This window comes from Rhinatrema bivittatum, chromosome 1, assembly GCF_901001135.1.
Source record: "Rhinatrema bivittatum chromosome 1, aRhiBiv1.1, whole genome shotgun sequence".
Lineage (NCBI taxonomy): Eukaryota > Metazoa > Chordata > Amphibia > Gymnophiona > Rhinatrematidae > Rhinatrema > Rhinatrema bivittatum.
The window spans coordinates 71,351,844-71,377,646 of NC_042615.1; the positions used below are offsets into that span (position 1 = coordinate 71,351,844).

Genomic DNA, 25,803 nt, shown 5'->3' on the forward strand with positions numbered 1-25,803 from the left:
CCTAAGTGTAGAGTGGGGGAAGCAATAGCCATAGTGCGGGACTTGATATAACAGTGGTGGTGAATAGCAGGGGACTGTGGGGCTCAGACAGCAGAGAGTTGGGAGGGGGAATGCTGGAGGGGAGAGAATAAACAAAGTTTCTCTCCTGGTCCTTAAGTCTGATTTAAAATGTTCCTCTTCTGTTCCTTCTGGATGTCAGGTATCTGAGAGGGTTTTTTGGCGCAGAGTAAGACTGTTTATCTGGCTTTCTCGTGCCCAGTTTTCTGTTTTGTCGCTCACTGGGGAAAAGCCTCTAAAACAAACATTGTGTACTGTTGAGGTTGCCTTGTAATCTCTTCAGTTCATTAATCTCCTTTCTGACTGGAGAGGGTGGCAGGCTCTAATTCCTCAGCAAACCTTTTCCCACACCGATCTCTCTCCTCCTGGAATCATTACAAGTTTCCCTCTGCTCTGTGGAAAGCACTTGTAGCAGCCCGGGTATGTGAAATGATTTTGTCTAGAATGACGTCCGCACATCTAAAGCTTGCATGTGTCTGAGTGAATTGCTTGACCTGTGAGCGCTGCATATATTCATTTAAAGGGCGGGTCGACTTGTGAAAACGTATTCAGCATTTTAATGACTGTGGTAGTAATTTGTGTATTGTTGCAGATTTAATTCCATTGCAAGCTCAAATTGATTAGTGGTTGCTCAGCAATCTGTGACACAATGCCTCTTGCTAATCATGGCATCCATGCTCATTAATCTGAAAAGATTATGCTGCTGTAGTCCTAAGATGTCTGTGTGCTGACGAATACGCTTATTAAAGCTGGAGAGAGAGAGCTGTGTTAAGGCATCTTCCTTTGACAATATGCTTAGTCAACTCTTTCATCCTTCTGAGGTATTTTGAGTAAGCGCTTGGTGGTATTGGGCTAAGAATCATTACCTTGTGGATCTGTGAAGTCAATTTATTTTATGGCCCTTCGGTTATCTGTTGCTCCTTTGGGCTTTCAGCTTGGTCGAAACAGGCACCATGGCCCTTAATTTGCAACTATCTTGTATTTTATAATCTGCTTAGTAGATGATGATATTTGTGAAATATAAATGTCAAAATAAATGAATAATACCTGGGCTAGTCCCCCTTATAGAAGCCTCTCCGGTCTAGCCCAGCCGTTACAGCACTCAGAACCTGTGCACCTTGAGTCTAATTCCTAGATAGCAGTGAGATATGCTGGAAGTGCTCCAACCAAGAGGGAGGCTTGCATAGTAGATGACAGCAAAAAGCAAGCCCAGTTGGCCCATCTTGTCTGTCTGATTATTGTCCATGCCACAAAGGGTATGTCCTAGCATCCAGCCATAGTGGGTGACAGCTTGTATGATATCCAGTCTTGTCCTGCACAGTTTTTGTCATTTTCCTTTTTAATAATTGACCATTTCGGGTGGACAAGCATACAAGATCCCCTATTTAGTTCCCACCCAATACTCCTCACTCACCTGTTCTCATCAGAAAGCTAATGCCCCTATTCAGCCAGATTCGCCTGGATATCTCTTCGGGACAAACAAATTAAACTCTACAAATGAGCTCTGCCTCGGGTAGGATTTAAATCTATGATCTCCCTTTCTCCTTTAAGCCTCCTAAAAGTGATATCTTCGTTTAAGATTTAGTTGCATTATCCCATTGGATACAGCCTTTTGCCAGAACTGTGTTGATATTTTCCTTGTTGGTAATATGCCACATACTAAAAGGAAGGCCAAGCTAAGGCCTCCAATTGGTTTGGTATCAGCAGAAACAGGTCAGAGGACTGTATCGGAACGGTTGACCTCACCTAATTCCCTGATTGGGCAGACCGCTGTGGGAGAAGCATTAGAGCGGAATCCTTCGCCCCTGGTCGAGGAAATATCATTGAGCCCTGGGGCACCGAAAGTGCCACCACTACCTGGAATAATAAGGGGTTTTACCCCAGAGGTTCCAGGGGATGAGCAAGAGGAAAGCCTGAGACCTTTGGACATGAATGACATGCTTAAACAAGCTAAGCCTTTAGAACCATCTGAGCAAATGAAGCAAGGTTTTTTACAATTGAGTACTTTAGAAAATTCTAACGTCTCTCCCAAAGATACTAGCACTCCAAAGTCAAAAAATTATATTAAAGAAAGACAGCAAGATATTGAAATAGTTATCAAGTCAGATGGTTTGATGAAACCAGCTAATGTCACCTTGGAAAATGTATGAAATTATTTGGTTAAACTGGATTTGTCAATCAATAAGTTAACTGAAGCTGTAATGAGAACTACAAATACTTCTGTACAAAATACTGTAAAGTTAGAAGATAAAAAAAAAGAAATGCAAGAATTAGACAAATGTGTTCTACAAATAGAAAAAAATCCAAAGTCATCAAATAAATGTTGAAGGGGAGGTAGATAAGAGAATGGAAAATCTTGAAAATTCTATAAGATCCTTAAATTTAAGGGTAAATAATTTTCCAATTGTTAAGAAATTGGACTCTATAGAATTATTTAGAAATTACTTATTGCAAATTTTGAAAATTCCTGATAAATGTCTTCCTGTTATAGTAAGAGCATTTTATTTGGGAACAAGAAAAAAAGAACCAGAGCAAGAGCATTTGATAAGGAATGATAAGGAGAAAGAGAGAAATTTCAGATTTAAAATTAATTAATGGTACTTCAATAGATTTATCTGATTTACTGCAAAAATCTCAAGAAGTCAAAACAAGAGGGATTGTATTGATTCAGTGTGCTTTTATCACTGATAGAGATAATATAATGAAGTTCTTTTTTCGCAACCGGTTAAAGACCTTTTATGGTCAAAGAGTTTGGATTTTTCCCGACTTAGTAAAATCTACTCAGCTGCAAAGAAAGAAATTTCTACTAAGGAAGGATGTGCTAGATAAAGGAGGGTATTATATGCTTAAGTGCCCATGCTGATGCAGTTAAACTAGATTGAAAGAATTATATATTTACAGTCCCAGATGATCTCAGGGGTCTTCTTGCAGTATAACTTACGGTATTTGTAAAAGAAGTGGGTCATAGATAATGCATATTTTCCTTTTATAAATTTATTATTTGATTTAAAACCGCTTAAAATAGGAGATTATCACTTTTGTTTTACCTTATTTAGAATAATAACTGACTGTTAAAAAAAACCTGATGATTATATATTTTTTTCCTAGATAAATGATTGTGATATATTTTCAACTGTAATTTTTATTTGTTGTATTCATTTGTAAAGCAATAAATAAAGAATTAAAAAAAAAAAGCAGCTAATGCCCGAACATTTGGCCTCCTGAGTCTGTTGCATAGCCTGCCAGCTATGTGACAGTCGCTAGGACTTCTGGTTATTACTGTACCAGGAGCCTGCTAGACAGACCCAGTTGCTAATTAATTTTATCGTTGCAGTCTGCTTTCACATCCTATGTTTTTCTCTCTGAACAAGTGCACATACCTCCCGATGTATCCATTTTCTTCTCAATGTCCTCTTTTAGACCCAATTTGTTCCCCTATTCTCTTCTTGAGATAATATGACCACACAGTCCTAGCTTGCGGGAGTAAAACTGTTACCCAGGTCTTTCCAGTTTTCTTGCAGGATGCCTCTGAGGTGAATCGGAATGAGATGCAGAAGGGGATGTATTTCTTCTCTTGTCCATTAAAGCTGGAGCTGTCATAGCTCAAGGTGATGAAATAGTGTGATAAGACCCAGAGGGATACTCAGAGTGCATATGAAGAGGCCTAACAGTAGGGAAAAGGAGTTAATACCTCTGTGCAAGTTACTGGTGAGACCTCACCTAGGCCATACCTCATAAACATATCGAGGAACTTTCTGCCCAGAGACACTAGAATTCTGATCAAATTGCTGGGTCTCTAGACCAATGCCCAAAACTCTAGGTGCCATGCTTGCAGAAGACTGCCCAGAATAAGGACTGGCTGGAGCAGTGTGGGCCCGAAGGAGGAGGGAGCGTCTGAGCCGTGCAGAGAAGGATGAGCGTTGGTCCCCGTCCCCCCCCCCTCTCACAGGGAACAAGAAGTGGGAAGCACTGGCCCCTCTGAGCAGATGCAGGAAGAGCAACAGCGTCAGGCTGTGCAGGGAAGATGAAAAGGGGGGCAGAAGGAGGAAGAGCAGAAGCACTGGTTCCATGGGCTTGGAAAAAGAGCCTGCTGGAGCTAATGGGGATCAAAGTGAGGAGAGAGAATGTGTGTATGTGGAAGGAGGGAAAGGAGTTGTGGGTGTGCATGTGGAAAAGGGAGAGGCCTGTGTGAGCATGTGTGTGAGGGAGCCAGTGTCTGTGGAAGCGGGAGAGGCGTGAGAGTGCATGTGTGTGCGAGCATGTACGTGTGAGTGTGACAGTGTGCGTGAGCATGTGTGTGTTAATGCGTGTGCGAGAGAAAATTTGTGCACATGTTGCTACCAGCCCTGCCCCCCCCCCCCCCCTATCCTGTGACAATCTCAGGTGACTGGAAATCAAAAGTTTCCAGATATGCTCATAAAGGATACAGACAGGGTGTCCTGGGAAGGCTAAAATAGTGCAGGTCGTCTCATGTGACGTGAGACTTAAGGTCAGACCTAAATATGTGTACCCTTGGGAAGAGGAGAGACTGAGGGATATGATAGAAATTTTCAAAGATCACAAGAAGCAAACCTTTCTTTCAGAGGAAAGCTTGATCTAGAGGTCACACAGGATGGGAAGATTCGGGAGCAACAGCAAACTATTTTTTATTTATTTTATTTATTTAACAATTTTTTTTATGCCGACGTTCGTGGGTACATCATATCTATTTATAATGAACTAAAAGAAATACAGCGAACAAAGGAGGGAGGGGAGCAGTAGTAACGGGGGGCAGGGAATAACAGGGCAAAGGCATAACAAAAAGAAGGTTCAATGGATGCAACTAACATGAGAGAGAAATTATATAATGTATGGTGGGGTAATAAACATAAACATACAAAACATAAAAGTAATTAACATAAAGGAAACATAAAATAATTAGCATAACTATCATGTTATTATTGTTAACATAAAGCTAACAAATTAGCTTAAAATAATAACATGGAAGAGCTATTTCTTCACAGAAAGGATAGTGGAGGCGTGGAGAGGTTGCAGAAAGCATGGGAGAAGCCGGATGGGAACCCTAGATGCAAAGAAGTCAGGGGAAAGCCAGAGATCAACTGGGGTCTCTGGCCTTGGACTATGAATTAAATTGGGTGGACTAGGTGGTTTTGTAGTCCTTATCTGCTGTCATATGGCTGTTCCCTCAAGCTTTTGGATGATTGTGTGGTTCAGCCATTAAATTACTTTGCAATTTAACATTTACTATGAAGGCTTGGCCTGAATGAGTGAGTGAACATTGTATGTTTTAATTGCTTTATGTGTATTTGTCAATTGTATTTCAGATCTTGATGGAATGCAGTGAATACATTTTAATAAATAGTCGCTTTGTGTCATCCAATGACGGCTGAGGGAATGATCTTTATATGTGCAAATCATATTATATTACTATTTTGCTTGTTATGAATTTTTGTAGTTAAAATATTCAAGGAAACAAGAACCTCAGTTTTCTCATTTGCAACAATTTGTGCTTTTTTCCCCCCCTTGTATGAGAACCTGTCAGATGAAAATCCTTTGCTTTCCGTTCCGTTGGAATGGAATTCTGCTGAGTCATGGCGCTCTCCACCCCCCATGGCACCACGAGCCTGCGCTCTCCACCCCCCCCCCATGGCACCACGAGCCTGCGCTCTCCAACCCCCCATGGCACCACGAGCCTGCGCTCTCCACCCCCCCCCCCCATGGCACCACGAGCCTGCGCTCTCCACCCCCCCATGGCACCACGAGCCTGCGCTCTCCACCCCCCCCCCCATGGCACCACGAGCCTGCGCTCTCCACCCCCCATGGCACCACGAGCCTGCGCTCTCCACCCCCCCCCCCATGGCACCACGAGCCTGCGCTCTCCACCCCCCCCCCCCCCCATGGCACCACGAGCCTGCGCTCTCCACTCCCCCCCATGGCACCACGAGCCTGCGCTCTCCACCCCCCCAATGGCACCACGAGCCTGCGCTCTCCACCCCCCCCCATGGCACCATGAGCCTGCGCTCTCCACCCCCCCATGGCACCACGAGCCTGCGCTCTCCACCCCCCCCCATGGCACCACGAGCCTGCTCTCTCCAACCCCCCATGGCACCACGAGCCTGCGCTCTCCACCCCCCCCCCCATGGCACCACGAGCCTGCGCTCTCCACCCCCCCTATGGCACCACGAGCCTGCGCTCTCCACCCCCCCCCATGGCACCACGAGCCTGCGCTCTCCACCCCCCCCTATGGCACCACGAGCCTGCGCTCTCCACCCCCCCCCCCATGGCACCACGAGCCTGCGCACTCTCCACCCCCCCCATGGCACCACGAGCCCGCGCTCTCCACCCCCCCCCATGGCACCACGAGCCTGCGCTCTCCACCCCCCCCCCCCCCAATGGCTTTTCCCTCATTGTATAATCCCCTCCCTCCTGTCTAGGCCCGCGGCGGTGCTTGGCTGGGGTTGCGGTCCGTGTCTTCTATTCAAGCCCAGCACGTCCGCTCCCTGTGTTTGGTCATTTTGTGTGGCTGTTGTGTGAGGCCTTGCGGACACTCCAGCCTCGCCCCCAAGGGCTGTAAAGGCTGCGTTTGCATCTCCAGCTGGCTCAAGATGCTGAAGCCGAGTTTGACCTTCAAAAGTGGGCCTTGTGCACTGGACTACTGAGCCCTTGCCAGCCTGCTTATTTGTGGCCTGGTTAATGCTGGTCATCACTGGGGCCCCTGGTAACGCAAGGGATCAGGTCTGTAGGATTTATGGATTGGGACGCAGCAGTTAATAAAGGACATCTTAAAGATCAGTTTTTATAAGCAACTGAAAAGAAGAAAATAGAAAGTGCGACCCCCCCCCCCCCCCCCCCCCCCCTTTGAGAGGCTGTGGCCTGCTCTTCCTTTATTCATGTGACCATGTAAGCACATGGATGAAGCTTGTGTAAACAGAGTTTTTATAAGCATCTGCTAATGTCCGTTAAAATGAGCTCTCAGGACCCAATAGCTAAATCTACCATTTTTTGTTGTTGCAGTTCTGAGGTGGGGTTAGTACGTTGGTCATCGGGAGGTTTGTGGGAGGGAGGCCAGTATGACAGGCATGGGGAGGGAGTGCAGCACAGACGGACATTCCCAGTGTTTCCATCCTGTGATCAGAGGATAAAGCCGAGCAGCTCAGCAAATTCCTCCCAGCTCTGCGCAGTCGAAACGTCCGAATATGCTGAGCTCGCTGAATGGATGTAAGGCTTGGGAAGAGGTTCGTCTCTCTCTCAGCCCTCTCTCACCCCCCACACACAGTTCAAGGAATCCAGCTGTAGTTTCTCCGAGTGAGCTGTCGGTTAATTAAAATGTCAGACTGAGAGATTGCAACCCGTCACTTAAAGAGCACGGCTTAAGTGAAAAGGCCATCGTCCATTTCCTTGCCTCCTAGTGGGAAACAATGTTGTGGCACAACCTTACATCTCCAGGCCTTTGCTGGCAGGGACGGACTCTTCTCCGCAGTGGGTTTCGGTTCTCTCAGCGACTTGTCTGGGCGGTAGTGAGCACTTGAGTTATAGTCATTAGTTACTCTGCTTTCTTTCACTGGCCTGGCCAGGATGCAGACACTCTGCTGATTTTGGCAAGAGGTGCTGCTTTTGCAAACTTGGCCATGAATTTGTGGTTTACCAGTTGCAGTTAAATCAATGGAGATTGATATCTAGGTCGGGCGATTCAGTAGCTCCATGCCAAGGAGGGGACAAGCTGAGCCTGTCCTGATTTTTAACCCTATGGCACGCATTGAAGAGAGCAGTTCTGATTTTGCTATTTCCATAAAATAGTTTTACCCCATGGTAAGGAGATTTAGTGCTGCTATGACTGGCCTAAGCTTAACCTGCTGGAGGTGGGCACTTTACAACCCATGGGTCACTTTTGGCCTGCAGAGATGTGTCGGGCTCTGACCTGTGGCATTACTTCCTGCCAAAAGTGGTCTCAGCTCGCCCATTGGATCTGTAATCCTCCTTCACTCTCGTTAGACCCCTCCCAGACCAAGCCCCCAGAGAGTGGCCCTTGGGCTAAAATGGTTGCCTAGCCCTGAATAGTCACCCTAGATACAGTGCTTGGGGTGCTGCTGCATACAAATACTTGAGTACTGTCCTTTATCCAAAATGAAATGTCTCTGTTCTTTGGCTGGAGTGTGTGGTGAAAGGCTGAAAATAAACCCTTAAATGGAGTAAGCCTACAAATTCAGAAGGGGCAAACCTGGTTTGTATTTCAGTGAGAGCTAGGTTATCACTCTGATTGGTGTCTGATGGCCATTAAATCGCACGCACAGGATTTCTGGGTAGCATCCAGTCGCACACTTTCCAGTGATGGGAATTTGCATGCTGCAAATTGCAAAAACTGTGCATTCTTTCACTTGCAGGTGATTTCACGCAGCCCTATTTGGGAGTTGTATTTTTTTTTTTTTGCTCTGCTTTTATTTAGACTCGCTCTTTCTCCTTACAAGATTACTTGTTAGAATACTTATTTTTTGACTGCATAGAAACCCAAGGCAACAAAAAAGTTGTAGGCGATACTAACTCAGTGTTTCCTGACCCTCTCCTGGAGGCGCACTTAACAGGTTAGGTTTGCAGGATGTCCATAACGAACATGCATATGGGAGATTTGCATATACCAGATCTCCAATGTACACCCATCTATCTCTTGTATATTCATTGTGGCAATTCTGAAAATCCATCTGAATAGGTGTGCCTGCAGGGGAGAGGTGGCAAACGCTGAACTAACGCGAGAGTGATGCTCCCTTCATCAGAACCAATGCAAAAGCTAAAAACCTGATTGTGTTATCTTCATGGTATTTTGGAAGATTGCATCCGCATTATTATTATTTTTTTAAGACTTTGTTGCTTTCTTTTTCTGGTGTTTATTGTTCTACTACCTCTCTCTCCACAAATGCTGGCCTGTCCTTTTAACCTCAGAGAGAGAGATGGAGCCAGGTGGTTCATGCTCTTAAGCACCATGCAAAAGCCAAAGCTCGCTCTGCCATCTTGTGGTAGTTTGCTGTATAAATAAGATAGGGTCCTTCATTTAAACCAGTTTTCACCCATAACATCCTGGATGTTTCCAAACCTGACAATCAGTTTAAACTGATTTTCACCCTAAGTTTAGGATGATTAAAAAGTTGCTCCAGAGCTGCAGATGCATTTTCAAGGCCTCCAGCCACTGCTGGAACCCAGTGCGGTCCAAAGCACATGCAGTGTTTTCAACTTCCAATCCCTGCCAGTGAAAGCGTTCACCCACCACTGCCACCCATGTCATGCTTCAAGTCCTGTCTCCTCACCCCTTAAGCAGCCAAAGTGCCTGCTGTCTGGTGCCATGTGTGCATTTGAAGCAGGCCCTGCCCACCAGAAGCCCTTCCTGGCAGGCTCCCTGCCCTGCACAAAAGCAGAAGTGCATTGGCGTAATCCTGCTGCTGAGGGAGAGAGAAGACTGGCACTGCCACCAATAAGGAGGAAGGCTGTTGCAGGGGGGGGGGGGAGGGGAATGAGGAGGGAGACTCTCAGCAGGGGGTGGGCAGAGAGAGAGAGATGCATGCTACAGGAGGGATGGGATAGAGATGGGGGGATGCTGCTGTGCTGAGTAGGTGGGAGAATCAGTTTAATGTTTTATTGTCCTGGCTTCTGTCTGCCAAAATAAACTTTGATATTTACCCGGAAAAATGAGGAGTCATTTATTTTGACTGATTTTTCTCCTGTTTTTCACTCACTGGGATAAACTGCCTCGGTAAAACGTTCCATACGCCACACGTTGCATGGCGTTCTGTAGCCAAGTTTTAGAGCTGGAACATTTTGCGCCACTTCAAGCCTCTGAATATTTATAGGACTGCACATCAAGTCGTCTTCCTCTTTACTACCCACTCTTCCTCAGCGCAGAGGCTATCGGGAAGACCTAAATAGATTGGAAACTGACTGTCCTGCTTGGTTTGTGGCTTTCTCTGTCGAGGCTGGTGTTCCCATACGGGAGAGGAGCAGATTTGCTTGATCTGCTTTGCAGCGGCTCTGTAGTGTCGTTTACCAAGGAATGTGTCTTCCAGGAACAAATGAGAGTTCTTCTAGGAATTTCACTTTTTCCAGGGTTGGGGCATACTTTACACTACCTGCATGCACAGGTCTTTATTGTTAATGGAATTCGCCTCGTGACTAATTTAGGGAAAGGTGGAATATCAAAGCTTTCTAAATTAATCAAGACGACACATTTTGTGCGACATTTCATTTTACAGTTGGTATTTCTGGTAACCTGTGTACTCCTTTTGCTCTTCTCTGTCCCTTTCCAGTTTCTGTGGCACTGCTACATTAAATTAATACTAATTCTAAACCCCTCCCCCCCCAAAAAAAAACAAACAAACCTATTTTGATCCCTACCATCACCTCTTCTGTGAAGAAATATTTCCTTAATTTACGCCTGAGTCTATCCTGTTTGAGCCTGATATCCCAATCTCTTTCCTGGAATCTCCTTTCGGGGGGGGGGGGGGGGGGAAATGTTTGCTTCTTGTGCAGTTTTGAGGCATTTACATAAATCTTTATCATATCTTGCCTCTCCAGTGCTCTTCTAGGATAGACGTACTGTATGTAGAGGAATATCTTTCTAATTCATAGTGAAATATTCTGAAATAAAGCAATATCCTGAGATTTACTGATGATAAATGTTCTAAAAAACAAACTCTCATTGTATCAAAGATGAGAGAATATTATTTGCTAAAATGGTGTTTTTCTTTGTACCAAATCAGTCTGTAAAGCAAGAAAAATCTCATGTAAAAGCTGTAAGAATCACAGAGGAGTGACCTTGTGCACCAGGGTCAGGATCGGTGCAAGGGTCTGTAGTGCCCTCTGACATTGGTAGAGTTATGGTCACCCACTTACAGTGTGCGCTCTCTCTCTCACCTAGTGAGTGCTCCGTGACTACTGCTTTCACATTTTTGAAAATACCGCCCTCGTGCGCTCCAGCGGTGCCCCACCCTCTAATGCCGCCCTGGACAACCACCTCGTCCCGGCCCTGACCAGGGTTCTCTCTGTATCCTCTGTCTTACTGTCCTTGTGCGACTCTTTCGTTTGCGGTCCACTAGAGAGTGGGCGTTCAGTGCACGGTTGTCCTGGTCCCCCCGAGGCAGTGTGACAGGCTAGCTGGGAGGCTGTGCCAGCCCTGTTAAGACAAGGTTCACTGATTTTATACAGCGTGTGCTTGTTTCGAGCTCTCTGTTGTGGTCTTGGTAGGGAGGACATATCTGAACTATTAGAAAATGGGGTCCTGTAAATCTGTGGTCTGCTGGGTGACTGGTTTCTGTGGTATGCTGTGAATTCACTTTTTCATCAGAATGAGGTTTAGAAAATCTAAATAATAAAAGCTGGTTAAACTGCCCTTCAGGTGGCCGCCTCCTGAGGGGCCAATGGGCAGACATTATTTTTCACATTCTTTTCAAGCCTTTCACATTCTTTTCAAGCCAGATGCTGGCAAGCTTTTCCATCCTAGTCATATTTTTTTTTTTTCCTTTAAATAAAGATTGGCAGTTTTTCCCTGCTTTTAATGATTTCCAATATGACATGTTGGAGAGAATTATGTAAAAAGGGTCCATAATCTGGCCATGGGCAAAATAACTCTCCGAAGAAGGGACAGAAAGTCACCAAACTGAGAACACAGGAAGGAAAATGAAATATTTTGGATGAGCATGAAAACCAGAAACATCTGTGCAGAATGGAATGTCCCCAAAATATTCCCTTTCCTTTATGATGGGAGGCGGTTAAAGGCTGCAGAATCCTAACAGGGAGAAGGGGGGGTGGGGATCTGAAGCAGCTGGCAAAGGATGGCACCTTTCAAGCCACCGCCCGCCCTGCTTCCTCACCATCTCTCCTCCCACCCCCTCTGTACCTCTCACCCCCTATACCACGCGCGCACACTCCTGCATGCATTCCCCGTCCCTCCACACCCTCTCTACCCACCCACCGAGAGAGAGAGAGAGAGAGAGAGGCACTAAAAGAAAACCTCACACTTCGGTGTATCGCATCGGGCGCTTCTACAGATCAGTGCTGCCAGGGAATGCTGACGCCAGGCCTCTGCATGCTGAGCTCCCTTGGCGTTTGGTACAGAGCTTTTTACTGTTCAATCAAGAGGAGAAATCTGCATACTAAAAATGTTTCAATTCAAGTAGAGGTTAGGGGGTTTGTTCCCAGGGCAGATATGTCCTTTTTACAAACTAGGATTTGCTTAAAGTAGCAAATAGTTATGTGTTTTTTTTATTTTGGGTTTTTTTTTGGGGGGGGGGGGGGCGCAGCAAAATCCTACCAGCGCAAGACCCAGCGGGGTGCTCTGCCAGTAACTGGGGGAAGATGGTGCATGACCGAAGGTTCATCTAGGGAGCCAAATACCTTTGCACCGTCCCTGTTTGTTCCGCGGGGGGGGGGGGGGGGGGTCCATGGAGGATCATCCCAGCAGTTCCATTACAAGCCCTGTAACCCAAAGCCTTTTTAGCGTTTCCCTTTTACTGCTTTCTTCTCTGGCCCTTTTGTTTGCAGACTATGATTCTGCTGTTTGAGAAATCCGAAGCAGATTCAGTACTTAATAGCGAGAGTTAAAAGCTGAAACCGCTAGAGGGCGTAGCTGTCTCTTTCTCTGTAGCAATTTATTTTATTTTATGTGCGTCCCGAGACATGGGTCACCGAGAAGGAAAATAAAAGGAGGACTTTTAACTAGGCATGGTGAGGCTTGAGACAACCAAGAGGATGCAGCTTGTGGAATTTGTTTATAACTAATGCTATAAAGCTCTCACAAGGTCTGGAATATTTTTTATAAAGTACTGTGAGCCAGTGCACCTTATAGCAAGCCTACGATTTGAGAAAGCTTACGGGTCTAAGTGGCAATAGTGAGACATTAGTGGTAGGAGTGGGAACTGAGCCCAGGTCTTGTTCTCACTTTATTATTGTAATCACTAGGTCACTCGCTTTCATCCCATGATCTGTGCAAACAGATTTAAGGTAATTCCATATCATGATTTGCTTATGGTTTAAAACAATTTTTTTTTAAACAAATGCCTGTAATTTCCTGGAAAATCTGGTTTTTAGTAATGCTATATATTTTATAATAATGACCACTTAATCTCAAGATTACAAGAATTTTGAGGGTGGGGCATGGTCATGGTGTGAGATTGCCGAGTGCTGTGTGTGCTGGTCAAGTTATATTAATGGTTAATACTTTAAAATAAACAGGCGACGTTGGAGAAGTGGTAAATGAATATAGGAAGCCAGTTCCTCCAGACAGTAGTTACTTGTAGGAATATTCTTCCAAAAAAAAAAAAAAAAAGTTTTAATGCCACAAACAGAATCTTCATTTTTACCATGCTGAGGATTTCATATATGGAACTGACATTTTTTCTTTGCATTACTGCCTGGCGTGCCTGGCTTCAGCTCTTCTGCTGTAAGGAGGAGGTTTCTTCTTCCAAAGTCAGGCAAGATGACAGTCACATGAGGATGATCAAGCCATCGAATGGTGACACCCTTGTGTTGCCAGGTCATGCTGCTGTCCCCTGAGAACACCTGTTACTGGTAAGCAGCTTTGCTTACTGGCTCACCTCGTCTGTTACTGACTGGATGCAGAGCCGTATGTCATCTGGAGGTTGTGTATGATGGTAAGATCTTCTTCAAAACTGGACACTGTATAGCTGCTGGATGCAGCAATACCCTGTTATAACATTCTGCTCTAGTGCGGTGCTAAAGAAAACGTCTGCTAATTTTTGGTGTGGGTTTTAATTTACTTACATGGTAGACTCTCACTGTACTGTGGGATACGGTATGCTAATGGGATGCAAATTGAGCAGGAATGCTAAAAGAAAAAAGTGTGAGTTAACATGAAAATCCGCTCTAAGGCAGAAAAGTGCTTGAAAAACAAAAGTGGGGGCGGTAGGTGTTGGAAGTTGGAAGGAGTGTGACCAAAATGGTCCTGCATGCACACTGTCGCTGTGTATGCTATCTTGGCCACAGTCTTGCATGCAAGGAATGCTGAATGAAATCAAGGGATAAGGTCCCTGGGGCGAGCACCTACAGCCGAACGAAATGCACTTTGGCACTCTATATCACAAATTTGGCGCATAGTTTGGCTGTAAGTGCCTGCCCCAGGGAGCTTATCTCTTGATTTCATTCAGCATTCCTTGCATGCAAGATTGTGGCCAAGATAGCATGCACAGCGTCAGTGTGCATGCAGGACCATTTTGGTCACACTCCTTCCAACACCTACCGCCCCACTTTTGTTTTTAAAGCACTTTTCTGCCATAGGGCGGATTTTCATGTTAACTTGCACTTTTTTTCGTTTAGTATGTCCTGCTCAATTTGCATCCATTAGCTTACTGTATCCCACAGAATCTACCATGTGAATAAATTAACTTGTGCTAATTTTTCTTTAGTAGATAACTTACCCTTTCATTTCACTTGGCTTGCATGTGAGAATGTGCCCAAGGAGGCAATCTTGCCTGCATGACCATTCTGTCACAATGCCAGCGTGTGCTATTCAGCTGCAGGTGTTCACCCCAGAGAGCTTACACTTCCATTTCACTTGCCATGCCTTGCCACAGCTGAACAAGTACGCACAGGCACTGAGGCACAGTGGCATTGCGTGCGAGATTGGTGCTGTGCATTGGGGTACACGTGTGTGTATGCACTTTCTCTCTCCACCCCCTTGCAGTATCCACTTTGTAGCCCTCTTCCCCGATATGCGTGAGGATAGGTCAGTGCTGTAGTTGGGGATACATTAGGGGGTGGGGATGATAGTTGTGTGTGTGGGGCACAAGTGCAGGGATGCAGGCATGTATGGCTGGGGGCAATTGAAATTGCTTCACTTGCCACAACGCTGGAAATTTAACTTCCGAGTCTAAGGTGGAATTAGTTCACATTTCTGGTGACCGTGTTATGCTATTGCTGTGCCTAGCTGCTTCCGCCGCTCTGGATGCAGTAATAGTGTGACTTTGGCCACCAGAAATATGAGTTTACGCCACTTCAGACCAGTGAAGGAGTTACATTTCCAGTATAAGCTCTTTGGAGAAGGCACATTCAGCTGTACGTCCCAGCTTTGGCATACTTTTCAGTTGTAGGTGCCTTTCCTGGAGAGCTTACAATTTGGACAGCTATAGATGCCCACCCGAGAGCTTAAAGTGGAACTGTAATTTCTTCCTGGGGCAGCGGTGGCATACCACACTGGTTTACAGCAGTGGCTAAGGTTGGCCACCAGAAATGTGAGTTTCCTCCACTTCAGACCCAGGAGTTACATTTCCAGTGTCAGCTGTCTCTAGCGGAGATTTTTTTTTTTTTTTTTTGCTTCTCCTGACCAGCTGAATAGTTTATGCCTGGGGCTAAAGTGCTTACTGTTCAGCCTTTGCTTTGTTGCGCTAGCTGTAGGTACCTTTCCCAGAGAGCTTACATTGAGTTTTCATGGCATGCCTTGGGATGGGCACCAGCAGTCTCACATGCAGTGTCATTTTTGCATGCTGGCTGAAGTTATTCTGTTGCTGTGCCCAGTATGGTAGAAGCAGCTAGACACCACCACGCTGGGCACAGCAGCAGAATAACATGGCCACTAGAAATGAGTTGTTTTCCCTCCCATTCTGACCCAGGAATTAAATTTCCAGCGCTAAGAAAATGTGCCTTAAGCTGTCTGCCCTTTAAATGTGCCTCCTTGTATTGCTGGGGAATAGCTAATGATTTCTTTAAGAAGGGATTTGCATACACCAGCGCAAATTTTAGAGCCGGTGCTTACTTTTGTTTTGGCGCACATTTTTTCTGTGTTAAAACTCCCATTAAATACCAGGGATAACTTACTTTGGAAAAATGCAGGCTAAAATGGGTGTAAACATCTGTGCCCCCATCAGCTCATCTTATTACATCTGCTCTACAGTTAGGCATGACAAGGGATTGCAGATGTTGTTTGCATCCTTCTCGTCAGCTGAATGGTGCAGGTTTAATGCCAGTAGCTTATAAGAGGGCTGTGTGTAAAAGGAATTGTTCACATACCCTGAAATGCCTGAGCTTATTTGGTATATCTAATTGTCGGGCCGATACAGAAAAAAGTGCGGGAGAGCTGGCACGCGCCCGCTCTCCCGACGCGCGCACAGGCCACGCTCCTGTGCTCGTGATTTAGTATCGGCCCGCACGCAAATGAGGGCCTGTGGTAAAAAGAGGCACTACGGACACTAGCGCCTCCCTAGCGCCTCCTTTTTGACAGGAGCGGCAGCTGTCAGTGGGTTTGACAGCTGACGCTCAATTTTACCAGTGTCGGTTTTCAAGCCCGCTGACAGCTATGGGTTCGGAAAACGGACGCCGACATAGAGTGTCCGTCTTACTGGCCACGGGCACATTTAACAATTTTTTAAAAAAATTATTTTTTATTTTTGGGGCCTCCGACTTAATATTGCTATGACATTAAGTTGGAGGTTGTACAGAAAGCAGTTTTTTCTGCTTTTCTGTACACTTTCCCCGGTGCCGGCAGAAATTAGGGCCTACCTTTGGGCAGGCCCTTATTTCGGAAAGTCAAATTTATTTATTTATTTATTTATTTATTTATTTGGAGCTTTTTATATACCGCGGTACGTATAGGTCTACATCACCTCGGTTTACAGTAAACAATAACTTAGTCAAAGGCTTTACAAATAACCGGTTATACAGTAAGGAAACAATAGCAACAGGCTTTACATATAACAGTTAAACATATAACAGTTAAAAGTATGTCAACAATCTAAATAAATAGTTTTTACTGAAATAACAAATTCCCGAGATCAGGATATAGCTTCTGTACATGTGCGGCTTGGCTGCACATTTTACTTTCTGAGCCGCGCGGGAATACCTAATAGGGCCATCAACATGCATTTGCATATTGCGGGTGCTATTGGTTTCGGGGAGGTTGGCCGCGCGTTTTCGATGCGCTATTATCTCCTTATTGTATAAGGGGTAAAGCTGGTGCGTCGAAAACGTGTGTCCAAACCCGGGCTAACAGTGCGCTCCACTGGAGCGCACTGTACTGTATCGGCCCGTGTGAAAGTAGGGGATGGAGAGATTAGGGAGGCGAAGAGTCAAACTGGCAGCAGCACTTAAGATTGGGTATTGACACAACTTCTGAGATGCTCTGCAAACATTCAGGACACCATGTGCATAAAGAATATTGGTCCAATCAGGGTTGCATTAAAATATCCACAGGAAAATTTAGGGTGCGCTTCAGTTGGTAGTTTCTTGGAACACACTTTGTTTGTGTGTAAAGCTCTTTACAATTATACTTTTAAGAGGCGTACTAATAAAGCAGTGGTTGTCCTCAAAATATCAACTAAGAAACATAAGTACCATGCTGGGTGAGACCCAGTGGTCCATTGAGCCTAGCATCCTGACTCCCGACAGTGGCCAGTCTGAGTCACTGGGAGAATAGCTGGCAGGAGCTGCATGACAGCAGTCTGCTGTCGGTTTGGCGGGCCATACATAGTGAACCAGGGAAGCATGAGCGACAACAATAAACAGTAAGATAATAAATGATGGCACACAAAGGCCCATCTAGTCTTCACAGCAGTGATTTTTATGTGCATTTACTGAAAGTAGATGAAATTCCCACATGGAGCCCCTAATCCTGTTGTACCTCTTTAGGGTTGCAGCTGTTGATCCTTGCAGGTTTTCCCATGCCTTCCAGGAAGTACGGTGCAGCCATATTGGTGCTGCCTTGGGCTGCAGCTGTCACTCAGTGAAGGTTGCCCAGTTCCTTCATTACCATTCTCTTGCCACTAGGGATATTCTGTGGTTTATGCCATGCTTTCTTGAAGTCCGACACTCTTCTTGTCATCACCACCATCTCCTCTGGGAGGGAGTTCCTGGCATATGTCACCCTCTATGTGAAAAAATACCTCCTGACATTGTTCCTGAATCTACCTTCCTTAGGGCTTCATATTGTGACTCCCAGTTCTCAGCCTCTTCCATTGAAAAAGCTTGGTTTCCTGTGCATTAATATCTTTCAGGCAGTGTCAGTTGTGCTGTTGTAAATGCCTTCCCCAAAGCGCTTATGCAAATATAGCCAATTGCATAAGTGAGAAAAGTGAAGAATTGTGCTAAAAATATCTACCTCAGAGAGCAATGTTATGCAAGTCTAATGCACCTTTTCAGCTGTTACATACACAAATCATGTTTTGTGTATAAGTGTTCTATGTGCAACAAATATTTATGCTCTTGAGATGTTTTCTGTGCATAAAACATGATTTATGAGCCCCATGTGTATTTGTGTCCACATTTTTGGGTTAGTGCACTGCATTTTTTTAAACACCGGATGCATTTGCATGTCGGTAACTTACTGCAGTGTTTTGCAACCTTTTCAGACCCAAGGCACATCTACATTAACAAAAATGTGTGACACGCCAGCCTCCACAGGGCAGACAATTTGGACATTAGGAATGTGCAGGGAAACTTTTTTTCATTTCAGTTTATTTTATTCATTTTTGGAACTTTTTTACATTTTTAATTTCATGGGCTTTTTTCCCTTTGCTTTTTTCCTTTTTATTTGTTTCAAGAGATAGTGTTTACTGTTTTACGAAATAAACCCAAAAATGTTTGCAGTTTTCGGCAGGGATTGTGCATTTGTTTTGGGGTAAAATGAACCAAAATTAAAATATCCGATTTGGTTTGGCTTATAATTTTGTTTTAAAATGAATCCACATCCCTGTTGGACATGGAAAGAACTTACATAGTCCAAAGAAGAGCTAGGGAAGCCCCACAGTCTCTCTTCCAGGTTTTAAAACAAAGGGAAAGGGCAGAAACGCCTATGAACAATGGAGAAGTCAGTGTGATGGAGCCAGGCAGGTAACTTAATTTCCTTGGCTTCCACGTGTGCCTGCTGTCCCCAGTACTCAGAATGAGTTCACACTCTCCCTGTCTTGCTCAACCTGGGGGATAAGACCGAGACTGGAAGGACTCAAAGGAAGAGAGGACAAAGCAGGCCCAGGTTATCCATGCTCTGCAAGCTGCCCATTAATTACCACATTCCAGGGCTCATGCTGTAGCTGGGGACAAGGCATGCATGATTACACACCTCCTCCGAAAGGAACTGCTATATGTTTTTTAAGAGCCACTGCTGAGATCAGAGCTCAGGTGCTGGTCTGGATCTGAGCATCAGGCAGTGATGACTTTTTTTTGTGCATGCCTAATCAGGTCTGAAGCGGTACCAGTGTACCATGACACACAGCTTGGAAAACACTCTGACTGCATTGGGTTATAACTCAGTTTTTTTTATCATGTGAGTAAAGAAAACGTAAGTTAAAATTTAGCTCATGTTTTTAATCGCGTTTTCTTACATCGGGCCCTCAATGAACAATCCTTCAGCAGGGAAAATTAATCATGGGAAATATAGTTTAAAAGCAACATGCATTGTAGGAACATGGCCTTCTGAAGTACATTCTCTATGATTCTTGGTATCGGAGACAATATCCTGACATTAGATACTTCAGAGTCTCTTCCCTTTGTTTCGGGGGCTAAAACTCTTGCTAGTGAAAGAGAATTCTGCTCCTCATGGGTGAGCACTAAGGATTAGAGGGAGATGGCAGGAAGTCATTGCAGAGAAAAAAAGAAAGCAAATTACTCAAGACAACTGTCCAGAGCTTCCATTAATCCATTCACATGAAATACAACTTCCCAATGTATTTAATTTAATTATTTCATATATTTATTGCCTAACACTAAAGCCCAAGACAATGTACAAGCAGTCATAGACAGAATAAAATAATTATCAACATCGAATTAATACATAAAACAACCTACAAAATCAAAATGTAATAATCCTTAAAATAATATAGATGATGATAAACTAGCCCAAAGAGATTGGCTTTTGACAATCCCCCTTCTTTTCCGTTATTAACTGTGGCTCGATGTGTTTGGAGCCAGATTTCTTCCCTTCTTCCTGGGACACAAGGATGGAGTGCCTCAGAGCTGCTGGTGCCACCTCTCTACGTCAACCCTTCTCCACCTGGCCTAGAGTCCCTTCTCTCTCCTCCTCAGTACAAAGCATAGTTGGAGCTGCTCCCCACCTCACACAGACACCAAGCAGCGCTTAAAGAAAATCTGTTGTAAGGAAAATCCAGATAAAGAATCAATAAAACAAAAAGTCGAAAAACCCAAAGCTAGGGAAAAAGGGAACATGTAAACGTAAAAACCACTAACTGATCCATATATGGAATGCAATACCAAAGCCCCTGACAGCTTAAAGACTTGCAGGTTCTTCACAAATGATTCAAGCTAGGTTATCATCCATTGACCTTCGCTTTTATCATAACTGGTGAAATGCTAAACAACTACTTGACTTGATAAAATAGTTTTAATAATTTCAAATAACTTTAATAATCTAAAATATCTGAGAACCCAGAGCATCTCTGTTTACAGCTGAATGTTGTTGTAAGAGGCACAGCACCAGGGACGTGTCAGATTAGCGTGGGATGAGATGAAAGTCCCAAAATATCCTTTGGTTTTTCTCAGGTGGTTGCTTCCCGTATGTGTTTGGGCATAGGGGGAGAGGACTATTATGTGTAGTGCCGTTCCCACCCCAAATTAGAATTGCATTCTGTTGGACTTTGACATTAATCTGGTGGCTTCTCACCAACGTTTTCATGAAATTTTAGCAAGACTATGGACTTTCTTTTCCGTAACAAGGGCAGATGCTATGGATGTCTGCTCTATAGCATGCTTGTCTTAAAATAGAACAGTACCCTGTGAGGGCTTGAAACGGGACACGGAGCCGTGGACAAATTTTTGAGAACAGGGCACTCTGTCTCTCCTAAACTTGTTTGTGTAGATCAATTGCTTTCTTTTAGAACTGCTGCCACAGCTCACTAGCAGCAGAAGCGTGTGCAAGCTGATGCCTGGCAGATGACTCTTAAGCTTGCCAATCTGGGAGCAAGAACTCATCTGGAGACAGTTTAGGCCCTCTCCTGCTGAATTTCTCTCTCTCATTCGCTCCCCATAGGACGTTGATGAATAATTCTGCGCCTCTCTCTTTCTTTGCATGGTGCTCTGTCAGAGCAGGTATGGTGCACTTTTCATGTTATGTGATAAATTTCACTTGTGATATTTTTGCTTTTTGTTCTTTTACAGTCTTATAGTAGTAAATTTACAGCCTGTATGTATTTATCGAATTTGAAAAGAAGTTGGGGAAACTTTGTTTCAAAGAGGAAAACCATGTAATATGTTTTTTTCATTCTCTGAAAAAAGCCACAACATTGCATATTGATCTGATAATTCTAATGATTCCATTTCCATCTGTTTTCAGGACCTGGAGATCGTGTATTCATATCTCCATGGAATGGAAGCATTGTCTAATCTGCGGGAGCACCAGCTGAGGTATGACATTGTCCCAGTACCTTGTTAGCACTGGACATCTCTTCTCTACCAGAAAGGCAGAGAGGAATCAATGGGCTAGAAACTATTGATTGCTGAGGTTACTTGATTTTCTGACTCTGTTTATAGAAGGCTGGCAGTAATAGTGTCGTATTGATCGTACAGAGCGTTTTTTTTTTTCTCCTTTGTGCAGTCAACCTTTAAAAGTCCTCTCTCTCCCCCTCCCGTCATACTCCAGTTTTAGGGCAAAATTTTTTTTTTTTTTTTTTTTTAAAGTTTATTAGCTTAAAGGGACATTGCCAACATTTTCAAAATCTTGAACTTGGAGCACCAATGCATTAGGAAGTCTATTCACTGAAATGCTGAATTATTTCATAAAATTCCCTCTTATTTAACCTGTTAAAGGTGCCCTGCTTGCAAAAAGACTTTTTTTTTTCACAAGTCTTTGTGTTCTCCCTTCCTTTGTCACATGTGGACAAAAGCAGAGATCTGACAGGACACATGCTATTATGCTCCTTAATGCTGGGAATGGATGTACCATGGTGTAATAGTGGGGGACTGGACCACATATTAAACAAAGCTACGTTAATGTGTTTTGGGCAATGATAAAGCCCAAGGGAAGCTGAAGCCAGCACTAAAGAGAAACTTAACCTGGAAGTACTTTGTATTCCTCAGAAAAGCAGCTTGTTTGACATGTGCTAATGTTTTTTTTTTCTCTGAACTGTTTGTACTGAAGAATTGATAGTTATTTTTTAAGCTTAGAAGTTAGCATCCTATTTTTCTTTTTGTTCCATAATAAAGTAAGATAGCTTTAGCTTTTGTTTTGGAGATGGAGATTTTTTTCCTGTTGATAAGTAGGCTGAGTTAGCCATGCTGTTTTGGGGTGTCCTCCGGGTGGCACAGGGTGGAGCTTTTCTTAAAGAATACAGAGCTGAGCTCTGTGCCTGGTCTCCTCAGTTTTTTTTCCTGCGCAGCTCACTGGATGTGCGGATCTACTTCTCTCATTTTTCTCCTCACAGAAGATTTCTTTTTTCCCCTTGGTAAACCCACAAAAGTACTTTTCAGTGCTAACATGGCTCTGAAGACTCCTGGATTCAGATATTGCCAGTGTGGCCAAATTATATTCATTATCGACAGACATAATTACTGCTACTTGTGCCTGGGGCCTGCCAAGACCAGTCGATGTGCTGCGACTGCAGCAGGATGTCTCCAAGGGTCCAAAGGTAGTGGGCCCCAAAGATAGCCAGGCTGAGAGAGAGCGAAAGTATCTATTCGGGTTCCTATGTCCCAGCTTCAATGCACCATTCAGAGCATTCATTGTCGGGGCCTAAAACACAGTGTCCCATTCAAGAGAAACGTGCGTCATCGGTGGGCCTGATGCCATCATCAGGTACTCAGGATAAGCAGAGCTAAGTAGGGAAAGCTCCCAGAGTGCAGAAGGCGTTTCAAGCCATTTAAAAAAATCCATAAGGAGGTAATGGTGTCAACTGAAGTGTCATCGAAAGTGTCTGGAGTCGGGAAATGCCTTAGCCTACGATGTACCTGAAATGCAATACCACCCATAAAAAATCTGTGTAACGCCAACCTGTGCATGCAATGCAAAACGATGCACGGCTCTGACCCCATCAACCTCGAACCAAGCATTAAAGGACAAGCATGCCACAGCACATAAGCCACGATCGACGCACAAACATTTGATGTCTCATTTGATGCATCCAAAGCAGGTGTTGACTAATGACTTACTGGAGAATGATTGGACTTCTAAGCACTCAAAACCTCTAAAGGAGTGACAACAGGATCCACAGATAGTATTCCTGCTGGAGGAACTGTTGGCTTCTGATCCTTCGGAAGTGGAGGAGGTCATATCTTCCCCAGTACGTCCAGGTTCTGATGGATCCTCTACATTTTCTCAGAGGGTTTATTCGGACGTCTCGTCCATCTTCAGACAAAAGGCAGCTACCTCAGCTACAATAACCTCTAACCAAAAGGCATAAGTCAACCCATAAGGATCAGGGACCATCTGAGCATCACAGAGGACCAGATTCTTCCATCTTGCTTGTGGCATTAGCCCCATCTAAAAAGTTAGTTAAAAGATCTTCATCACATGTAGGTGTAGCAGGAGACTCTGCTACTCCACCACCAAAGGAGAAATATTCCCTACCCACAGGGAGAGCAGCTTCACAAGCCATGTCCCAAATTTCAGCTATCCTGAAAACTTTTTTTTCTTCACTGGAAGGGGGCCGCCATCCATGCCCACAGCCTAGTCTGTCGAGGAAGGTTTCTCCCCACCTTCAATTCCTTCTTCTCTGGTTCTGGAACATAGTCGTCCACAAGACTAGGAAGAACATCCAGATCCAAGTTTTTCCCCAGAACCGGGTAGGGAGCATCGGGATTCTTCTCCGACTTCCCTGGGTACTTTAACAGGGATTCCGTTGGATTCCCATGAAAACCCGCCAGAGCCTTCATCACCTCCAGAGGACATATTCTACGTTTGTGGAAAAGGTAGGCTCCGTCCTCAAAGTGGAGACTAGAAAGGTGCCAGATCCAAGGTCCGAGGTAATGGGCTTCTTAAAAATCTTTGATGTCCCATTGGAATGTACCGCACTACCATCCCATGAGGTTCTTGATTCGGTCATGGACAAATCTTGGCCACTCCATCTTCTGCAAAACTGACTTGAAATTTCGCATGAGGAAATCACCTCATTATGGTACAATCCAATATCCCCATGCTTCTGTGGTCATTGAATTGGTCATGAAAAAATTGTGGCTGCATTCCATCACACCTCCTGATAAAGACAATAAGTACCTGAATGAATTTGGGTGAAAAGTTTTTCAAGCAGCCATGCTCAATGTGAAAATACAACATCAATTCTACATCACTCAGTACCTATATAAGTGTTTAAAAACCTTCAAGACACACATTACACCAGCAGTGGGTGGCCAAGCTCTTGCTCAGCCCTTAATAGACATTGAGGAGGGACTACAGCATCTCCTTCATACCATTTGTGAGGCCTTCGAAACATCAGCTGATAAGTCAGCATTGTCCATAGCAGCCTGCAGGATAGCCTGGCTCCGCATCAGTGCTAACCGAGAAGACATCCATGAAAAACTGGTGGACTTGCCTTTTAAAGGGGATAACTTATTTGAGGATAGGCTGCGAGAGACTGTCTCCCAGTTGAAAAAACAGAGTGTAGTAGTTTCATCGCTCACTTCACCTTTGGGTCAGCAGTGCCTCCTCTAAGATATTACTCCAGTTAAAAGGGTTTTTGTTTTGTTTTGTTTTTATTAAGGATATCAGTATAAGTCATACACTCCCTACAGACCACTGCCTTACCAGATCCTGTGGCAGGAGAGGCAGCAAGTTCAACCTAGAGGCCGCCAGAGAGGTCAACATACGCAAAAAACCAAGGCCCCAATCAAAAGCCACAATTTTTGAACATAGTTCGGCCGCAGCTGCCTTTAATGATTGGGGGCAGACTCTCCCATTTCTACCATGCCTGAGATTCCATCACATCATACCGTTGGGTACTGAATATGGTTCGCAATAGATACAGAATAAATTTCCGAAGGAAATCTTTGCTTCCCCATCTCGTTCCATCATTTTGGGATCATGGGCAGAATTTATTTCTACAACAGGAGGTATACTCGCTACTTCACCAACAAAAACGGTTCAGGTGCTTCCTCAACGCCAGCGCAGCAAGGGATTTTATTCCCAATACTTCCTCATCCTGAAAAAGAGTAGGGGTCTCCATCCAATACTGTCCTCCATGCCCTCAACAAGTGCATTTGGAAGGAGAAATTCAAGATGACATCTCTCAAGTCCATTCTACCATTCCTCCAATCCAATGATTGGATGTACTCCTTGGATCTCAAAGTTGCTTAGTCACACATCCTGATGCACCAATATTCCTGGCACTACTTGTGTTTTCAGGTCAGTGCTTAATATTACTAATACAAAGTCCTCCCTTTTGGCCTCTCGTCAGCCCTCAGAGTGTTTATAAAATTCGTAGCTATAGCTGTGCCCTACCTAAGAAGGAAGGATATAAAAGTCTTCCCGTATCTGGATGATTGGCTTCTCGTCTGGACATCCAGGCCAGGGAGGACACAGCATTTGCAAGGGCAATCCTAAACGGACCTCGGGCAGCCTCCCACCCAGTCCGGGAGTAGCTTTTGTACATCCCATTTGTCTTGAATCCATCTGCTACACGCTAGGAAATGGAGAGATTACTTACCTGATAATCTCGTTTTCCTTAGTGTAGGCAGATGGACTCAGCATCCCGCCTGGCTGCCGATATACATGGGGTTTCACCGATTCAAGGTAAGCCATGTTTTCTTACATAGGGCATCCACCCTGCCGGGTGTCGACTAAGGAATCATATTTCCTGCTTATTCTGTTTCATTGTAAAC

General features: G+C 44.5%; 1 protein-coding gene across 9 annotated transcripts in view; it reads left to right on the forward strand.

The window, feature by feature from the left end:
* RAPGEF2 (Rap guanine nucleotide exchange factor 2) overlaps positions 1–25,803 on the forward strand; it is a 624,821-nt gene that overhangs the window by 172,618 nt on the left and 426,400 nt on the right. For all 9 annotated transcript variants that reach the window (XM_029617182.1, XM_029617118.1, XM_029617324.1 and 6 more), the window contains exon 2: positions 21,329–21,399. In XM_029617182.1, the coding sequence (XP_029473042.1) occupies positions 21,329–21,399 (71 nt within the window). The remainder of the gene's footprint in view (positions 1–21,328; positions 21,400–25,803) is intronic.